The sequence below is a fragment of the Stegastes partitus genome, unplaced genomic scaffold (assembly GCF_000690725.1).
Source record: "Stegastes partitus isolate 25-593 unplaced genomic scaffold, Stegastes_partitus-1.0.2 Scaffold837, whole genome shotgun sequence".
NCBI lineage: Eukaryota > Metazoa > Chordata > Actinopteri > Pomacentridae > Stegastes > Stegastes partitus.
This window is the reverse complement of record NW_007578568.1, coordinates 326,369-334,925: the sequence shown is the minus strand read 5'-3', so window position 1 is coordinate 334,925 and position 8,557 is coordinate 326,369. Positions and strand designations below refer to the sequence as shown.

Here is an 8,557-nt window from a genome sequence, read left to right as displayed (position 1 = left end):
CCGTGCTTCATGTCATAGTGATGGTGTATTTGTGGTAATGTTCAGTGTTTGAGGTCCAACAAACACCACATCTAGTCTGACAGACAAAAAGCGCCATTCTGGTCTCCTCAGACCAGAGAACCTTCTTCCAGGTGACTTCAGAGTCTCCAGAGGTCTTCTGGTGAACTCCAGTCCAGATTTAATCTGAGCTTTTTCCAACAGAGTCTTTGTCTCCCATAAAGCTTTGATGGTGAAGAACAGACAACAGCTGTTGTATGAACAGTCTCTCCATCTGAGCTGCTGGAGCTGGAAACTCCTTCAGAGGAGTCATAGGAGTCTTGGTGGCCTCCCTCACACAAGTACTGATCCACCAGTGACTGGACCTTCCAGATACTGGAGTCTTTAAGCTACAATCACTGAGACACATTCACTGACCTCAGATGATGCATTCACTGACTGTGGGACTTCTAGCACCACCTGGCTGCACCTGAGTGACATTAGAGTCACTTTAAAGGGCATGAATACCTTTACAGCCACTTATTATACATTTTATATTTCAAATTCAGTGACGTTCCTTTGTTTTCTGTTTTCTTAACGTCGTTGTCATGTTTTCGTCCTTCAGATATTTCTGGTGGTGGCAAACATCAGGGAGGCGGAGCCTGAACTGTCAGTCATCTATCGGTGGAACCAGCGGCGGCGGCGTTTCGTCCGTTTTCAGACTCTGGAGACTCACGCTGCTCAGGACTGGGAGGCTTTCAGCATCCACAACCACAGCTTCCTGGTCGTAGCCAATCACAGACGAGGTAAACAGGAAGTCACAGTGTTGTCAGAGTGAGTGAGTGAGTGACAGAAGGAATCAGCTGATAATCAATATGTTCCAATCAATCACTGCTCCACTGAATTGTTCATTCTGTCCTCTGCTGTGGATGAAACGTGAGGTTTTCTGAGGATTCCACCTTTTAAAGGCTCAAATTACTCTCAGCTTCATTTTAAAATGTTGTTAAAACCACACCTGCTAGATGGTGGAGATACGAGGTTTCACCCGACCTAAACATGAGCTTTGAAGCACTGAGAGCTCGTATCTCCTGGTCCTGTGTGAACACTTCAAACACACCTTTACCTGCTCAGGTGTGTCTGCTGAGAACATAAAACACTCTGATCTGAGAAGAGTTTCTGCTTCAGCTGCACTGTGGNGCAGTCATACCCTCGTGTTTTAGGGATCCAGCTCCAAACCAGATGATGCTGGTTTCAGATCTAAACGGTTTCTTGCTTTAGCTTCAGGTTCTGTTAAACTGCCTTGTTTGCTCTGATGACCGAGCTCAGGGAGGCTCAGCTGTGCTTCCTGTCAGGGTTGTGTATTACAGCAGTAACTCGGTCGGATGACGATGAAGCCGATGGATTGTTTCTCAGGTGCAGCTGGACAGAAACCAAAGACGACCAGCGACTGCATCAACTGGAACCAAAACCCACAGCAATGAGTTGAAGCAGCTGTTTGGCAGCCGCCAGAGCTTTCTGATGGTCCACAGTGTGCCCCTCTGTGTACCTTGCAGTACTCTGTTACTGTGTTGGTCCTGGTTATTCCTACATACTACTGCCTTCCTGTGGACCACATCCGGCTGGTGTGTGAGCTGCTCCTCCAGACGGCTGACAGTTGGCCTCTACCATCAGGAAACAGCCGAAACATGATTCTGGCGACGGGAGAGTCGACACGCCTCCCGTTTATTTTTAGATCTGGCCTGAAGCTGCAGATAGAAAACCACACCGAGCTGCCAGGTGATAAGAATAAACGGATCTGAGATCGTTTCCACCTGAGCGCCGATAGAGATCAGCATGGCCCACTTATCAATCCCATCCAGAGACCAGCGGCAGGTCGTCCGTCCAGATCTAATCTGTGTTTCAGCTGCTGGTTACACAACTGAAAATACACAAACTCAACATGAGTTGGGTCATTGTCGTGTTTTTGGGTTCAGACTGCAGGACAGAAACACCACCAGCAGGTTTACAGTCAGCACCGTCCAATCAGAATGGCAGCCTTGTTTGGGATGAACACATGAATTCTGTTGTTGTGCTCATGACTCGTTGTTCCTCCTCAGACCTGCTGCCTCTTGACCTGCTGACCAGAGCGCTGCCACGCCCTGGACAAGCCCCGCCCACACAGGTGAGACACAGGACACAGTTACGAGCACAGAAAAGGCAGCAGACGGTTGTCCACACCTGATGATCCGTCCTCCCCCACCAGGTGCAGATGGTTCAGTCCAGAGGATCCAGAGGTTTCCGATTGGCTGGTGCCGAGGCAACAGCACTGAGTTTTCCCGCCTCTCAAATCTTCACAAACTGTGACTACTTCCCCTCTGAGTTCTCATTGGTTGCCACCGTCAAGATACCGAATCTGAGACAGAAGGTGAATGCAACAGAACCCGGTCTGGTCCTGTTTGGTCCAGTCCAGTCCAGTCCAGTCTGGTCTGACCTGTCCTTTCTCTGTTTCAGACTAATGAACACATCTTCTCTGTGGTGGAGGAGGAATCTGATTCGCTGTTGCTAGGGTTACGCGTGTCCAAGAACCGCCTCCACTTTGTGACCACGCCCCCTGGTGTTAGTAGGCGGGGCCGCCAGAGTTTTAAGGATGTTGGATTGGATGATAACCGCTGGCACACCATAATTCTGGCGGTCAGTGGACCGTACGCCACCCTGACCGTCGACTGTGGACTTCCTCTGGAGCTGTGAGTTACCTCAGACTGGTTCAGACCAGTTCAGACCAGTTTTGTCTGGTTTAGATCGGTCCAGTTCAGCCTGATTCAGACCAACATAAAGAACTCTTCTGTATGATGAAGCAGAGACCATGTTTGTCCAGTGTCTCCCAGAACCAGCAGATCCAGTTTGACTTGGTTTGATGCAGCACTAACTGGTTTTGTGTCCCCAGTAAGCAGGCCCGGTCCTTTCCCAGCGCTCTGAGCACCAGAAGGTCCCGGTTCTTTGTGGGCAGCCGGGGAAGGTGGAGGGGTCGTTTCTCTGTGAGTCAGGGATCTGGAGCAGAACCAGAACCGTTGTCGCTGCTGGTTCTCACTATCTGTCTGTGTTCAGGGTCTGCTGCGACAGCTGGTTCTGGTGCCAGGATCGGATGCCACGCCCCGACTGTGTCCAGCCGCCAACCCAGCTGTGGCCGAACTGGCCGTCCCCGCGATTTTAAAGTCCACCACCTTCCAGCCGGGCCAGCAGGAACCACTTTACCCGTACGGTGAGGACACCTGAGACTCCATTCAGATTTGACCTGAAGACAGACCCTGCAGGACTGCAGCAGGTTCTGGTTCTGTTTACAAATTCCACCTGAATGGACACAGAGGAGGAACCAGAAGTCTGTGTGTGTGTGTGAGTGTGTGTGTGTGTGTGTGTGTGTGTGTACTGTAAACCTGGTGCTGTGATGGTATCAGGGATTCAGTAATCTGAGCTGCAGACTGACAAGATGTTTGTTAGTGACTGACAGGAATCTACAGCTACTGTGTGTGTGTGTGTGTGTGTGTGTGTGTGTGTGTGTGTGTTACAGCAGTGTGACTGACAGCCGGCTAGCCGTGCTGTTTGAAGTGTGTTTCCATGGCAGTGCAGTGAGGTCAGACAGGTGAGGACAGGTACAGGTGTGCTGCAGTCGGACTGACTCAGTTTATGTAAAGCTGCTCAGCCTGTGGTGTGTTTGATTTATGTACCTGCCCACACCTGAGCTCCACACACACAGCAGCCGCCTCAACTTGACTTCACATTTCAACACACCTGAGTGTTTTAATTAGTGACATCAAAAGAGAAACCTCATCAGAGTTTCACCTGTTCAGACGGCTTCATTTGAATAGCCCCGCCCCCTCAGGTGTGTCCTGATGAAGTGGTGAGGATGAAGGGGAGATGAAAGGCTGCATTAACTGTGTGTTCAGTCAGATCAGAGGGAATCCAGCTGCTGACAGGAATCACACAGCAGACGTGTGGCACGTCGGGGGCTTTCCATCCACCTGAGGAGGTGTGACAGGTGGAGCTGCTGCACCAGAAACACAAACAGGACCAGGCTGTGGGCAGGAAACCGTCTGGCTGATTTTCCTCCTCAGTGATTCGTTCAGGAGACAAAACCGTAAAAAGAAGCTGCTGCTGTTTGTAGAACCATCATGAAGCGCTTCACACTGACACCTGGTCCACTGGTGGACAGGAAGCCTTCAGAAGCTTTGACTTCAGTCAGATGCTGTTTGTCTGTCAGCACTTTGAGAACCTCTCAAGATGTTCGTGGTGGTTTAATGCTCTGAATGTCAGAACTGGCTCCTGTTGAGCTTCCTTTTATTTCACTGTTTTTTACTTCACTATGTTCTACTTTTTGCTTCCTCGACTGTTTCACCTCATGTGCAGCTCTTTGGCCAGCCAGGCTCTTCTAACATGTTCTGTAGAAGTAAACCTGATCTGATTCTCCGTAGAACAGATGTGACTGTGGTGCCGTTTGCTGTTCCAGAGGCCGAGGCCAGAGTGACGCTGGGAACCCGTCCTCCCTGCTCATCGGCAGAACAAGGCCAGCTGTGGTTCGACGCTCAGAGCAGAGGGCTGTTCATCTGCGACGGCCCGGCGTGGACGACGCTGCTGCAGAGTGAGTCTGAAGCTCCAGGGCCCTGCTGCACAGCGTGGGCAGGACTCTCATGGAAACACATCCGTGTTCATGAGCGAGTACATGAGAAGGACAAATCTCACAGGTAGGGTGAGGGTCTGAGAATACTGAGAGTGAAGCTACAGCATCAGAAGAACACAGCTGATGTGAGAAAGCAGTTTGTCTGCTGCCCTTCTGAAGCTCCGTCCAGTTGGTGTTCCTTTGAACCAATCACAGCTGTGTTGGGCGGAGCCAAGAACAGGATCATGTGACTGAGGAAACTTGTTTGGCTTCACCACTTTGACTAATTCTCTGCACAAAGACCAATAAAAGATGGCTTTGTGAACAGACTTTTTCTGATAAGAGAAACGAGCATCATTCGATGATGTGTTTAGTTAAACCCTCATCACAGACTTACAGGCACTGATGACTGAGAGGCTTCTAAACCTCTCTGTGATCACTGCAGACAGGAAATCATGCGAGTTGTTCTCCCTGTTGGACAGCAGATGTTTCAGACATGTTCATTGTAGATCTTTGTGATAGTTCACTCAGAATCGAGCAGCTTGTTTCACTGCAGGATCCAAACCTTCAGCAGAACCTGTAGCTACCAGGTTGCTGCTCGGAAGTTGTTGTTTCCTGTGCTGGAGAGAGTCAAGGAACAGATAGATAAGGAGAAGTAAAAACCACCGAAATGAGGCTGGCTGTTTCAGAAGGAGTTCTTGAGTTTCTTTTTGCTGATTCATTTGCGCCTGTGAGGGGGGAGGAGCCTATCTCTGACTGACCGTAGAACATAAACTGTTTTCATATGAAGCTGAGCTCCAGCCCCGCCTCCTCCCTCTGCAGGTACCGAGCGTCTGGACTACCTGGAGGATTACCAGGACCTGTACACCCGCTCAGAAACCTTCGACGTGGAGGTCTTCTCCATCCCATCTGAAGGCCTGTTCATGGCTGCAGCCAACAGGTAGACCAACACACCTGGACTGGCAGGCCTCATCCTGAGCCCCTGTGTCTCCATGGTAATGCTCCCGTCTCCTCCGGCAGGGACTCTCGGCCCGGTTCAGGTATCTACCGATGGACGGACGGTACCTTCCAGCTATACCAGAACATCAGCACTCAGGAGGCCCGGGCCTGGAAACACTTCACCATCGACGACCAGGTGGGAAACACATCAGGACGGTCAATATGATCAATCAATAAGTATCAGGACCATATCTATCAGCCGGGCTGCAGGTGTCTCAGTGGTTAGCACCGTGGCCTCACAGCTAGAAGGTNGTCTCTAAGTGTAGCCCTGTGATAGACTGGTTACCTGTCCAGGTGAACCTGCCTTCACCCTGAGTCAGCTGGGATAGGCTCCGCCCCCCATAGTGAGGATTAAGGTGTAGAGATGATGGATGGATTGCATTTCGGAGACACTTCAGGAATTTTATTACTGATTTTTTTTTTTTTTCTTCAGACCATTTTAAGGAATTTTAGAAATTTTCTGAAAAGTTCTGGAATTCTAAGAATTTTTATTTGACATTTTTTGAGCTGTTCTTTTTTTTAAAAAAATTATCCATTTTCTGACATTTTTCAAAACTATATTTCTGCTTTGGGAACATTTTGTTAATATTTCTGTGACTGTTGTTTTGTTATTGTTGTCATCATTGTTGTTGTTGTCGTCATATTTGTTGTTGTTGTATTTGTTATTGTCATTGTTGTTGTTGTGGTGGTGGGTGTCGTTGTATTTGTTGTTGTTGTCAATGTTGTTGTTGTGGTGTGCAGCGCGGTGGACTGGGAGTTCTTCACCGTTGGAGAGGAGAAGTTTCTGGTTGTGGCGAACTCTCATGACGGCAGCTCGTACTCTCTGAACAGCGTCATCTACAGGTGTGTGGAGTCACCTGGCCAGGTGTGTTGTGTGTCTGTGAGCAGGTGAGACTCACCTGCTGTGTGTTCCAGGTATCAGGGCTACGAGGGCTTCGTTCCGGTCCACAGTCTGCCCACCTTCGGCTGCAGGGACTGGGAGCACTTCAGAACCGAGCAGGGACGGTTCCTCCTCTACTCCAGTGCCACCTCCAGGCTTAGCAAGGTGTTCAGACTGAAGACCTACTGACAGAACCGCAGACTGGACCGAAGACTGACAGAACCGCAGACTGGACCGAAGACTGACAGAACCGTAGACTGGACCGAAGAGTGACAGAACCCAAAACTGGACCTCATCATCTCCACCCCGAGGAGCTGCAGCATGGGAAACTCTGGAGAATAAACTTATTTTATAAATGCAGCACTTTGGTTGAAGAAACCGGGTCATGTAAAGTTCTGTTGACAGCGTTTCTCTGTCTGATGGATTCGTCCATTGGTTCCTCCTCAGAACGTCTGGTTTTGTATCTGCAGCACCTTTATCTACTGACCAGAGTTCTACCTTCAGACTGTGAATGTTCCAGAGTTCCAGGTCCTTGAAGTCCACAGAGGAGGGTCCAGATTGATCACTTTAATGGACTTTGTCCAGGGCTGCAGGTGTCTCAGTGGTTAGCACCGTTAGCNACAGGGTACCTGAGCCGAATTCACCAAAACAAGTGTGTTGCAGCAGCAGCTTGTTGGGTTTTATTTTCTGAAGTGTTTTTCTGAGGAACCAGAAAGAATCTAAATGTGCTGTTGAACGGTTCAGTAAATGATGGATGTGTCTCTGTGTCCTCAGCCAGAGACTCCAACCACAACATCCACAGTGTGATCTACAGGTGGAACCCTGACACACAGGTACCTGTCCTGCTGTCCAATCAGTGGACAGCATCCCGTCTCACCTGTCCTCCTTGGCGTCTGCTGTCCTCACATCTCCTGACTCTTGTCGTCCCTCAGCTGTTTGAGGTGAACCAGACTCTGTCCACGTCCGGAGCGTATGACTGGGAGTTCTTCAGCGTCGGACCGTACCATTTCTTGGCGGTGGCCAACACGTTTGATGGTCGGACCACCGCCATCAGCTCCACCATCTACGTCTGGTTGGATGGATGCTTCCAGGTCTTCCAGAACATCCCGGTCAGTGTCTCCGCTCTGTCCTCTGCTGTCCACAAACAGTGAGATCAAGAGATGTCCACGGCTCCTTTAAAGCGACGAGCTAATCAGCGGAGTTAACGATCAATAATCTATAATTGATTTATCAGTAACACCACCCCTGACCCCAACACTCGCAGGTGACAATCAAAGGACAATAATTCATCAAAGAAAAACCAGATGTTTGATCAATGGCAGCATAAACTCTTTCCTGAATTATCTCAAGCATGAACAGGAGGATCATTGCAGTTACCATGACAACACACGTGTTATTGTCAGCTATCAGTTGGAGGCTTCCTGTTAACCCGTTCACCCGTTCACCTGTTCAACTGTTCAGTTTTTGGTTTAACAGAATCTGCTGCAAACTACTCTGTTGGAGATTTGGTGAGGAGAAGAGTGGAGCTGCTGGTCTGATGTCAGGACTCGTTGTGCTGATGAGAGCTTCAGGGACTCTTCTGGTGATGCTCTCTGTTTCCAGTCTCTGTGAATAAAACTGTTCATTTGACATTCAGATCAATCTGAACGTTGTTTTTCCAGAGATGTGATGATGAAAACGCTGCGAGAGCTGAACCCAGATCTGCAGCTGCAGCTTCAAACACTCATAAAGCGTTAATGTGACGACAGACACTCACATGAAACCATCAGATCAGCCGCAGCTTTATGGAACGCTGCCTTTTGATTTGCTCTGCTCTTCGCTCATGACGCTGTGATCAAAACCTGGAAACTGAACTCAGGAAACCAGAGCGGAGTAATTAATGAGTGAGTGTCGGGGCTTTCCAGCTGCTTTAAAACCACAAGAACACGTTAAAGCTTCATGAACCCGCCCGAAGCTGGGATTCAGCTTCTGGCAGCAGAAGGAGCTGCTGCTACATAACACCGTGTATATCTATGTTATGTGTATTTTATGTATATATGTATATATAATATACATACTTACATATATATATA

The 8,557-nt window shown here is 49.1% G+C and overlaps 1 protein-coding gene across 1 annotated transcript in view; it reads left to right on the top strand.

The window, feature by feature from the left end:
* Positions 1-8,557, top strand: part of LOC103365412 (thrombospondin-type laminin G domain and EAR repeat-containing protein-like) — a 15,956-nt gene that overhangs the window by 1,330 nt on the left and 6,069 nt on the right. The window contains exons 2-13 of the mRNA XM_008292839.1: positions 2,073-2,137; positions 2,219-2,380; positions 2,467-2,699; positions 2,900-2,990; positions 3,061-3,167; positions 4,398-4,588; positions 5,429-5,546; positions 5,627-5,761; positions 6,347-6,448; positions 6,521-6,645; positions 7,260-7,318; positions 7,418-7,632. Coding sequence (XP_008291061.1) covers positions 2,073-2,137; positions 2,219-2,380; positions 2,467-2,699; positions 2,900-2,990; positions 3,061-3,167; positions 4,398-4,588; positions 5,429-5,546; positions 5,627-5,761; positions 6,347-6,448; positions 6,521-6,645; positions 7,260-7,318; positions 7,418-7,632 — 1,603 coding nt within the window. The remainder of the gene's footprint in view (positions 1-2,072; positions 2,138-2,218; positions 2,381-2,466; positions 2,700-2,899; positions 2,991-3,060; positions 3,168-4,397; positions 4,589-5,428; positions 5,547-5,626; positions 5,762-6,346; positions 6,449-6,520; positions 6,646-7,259; positions 7,319-7,417; positions 7,633-8,557) is intronic.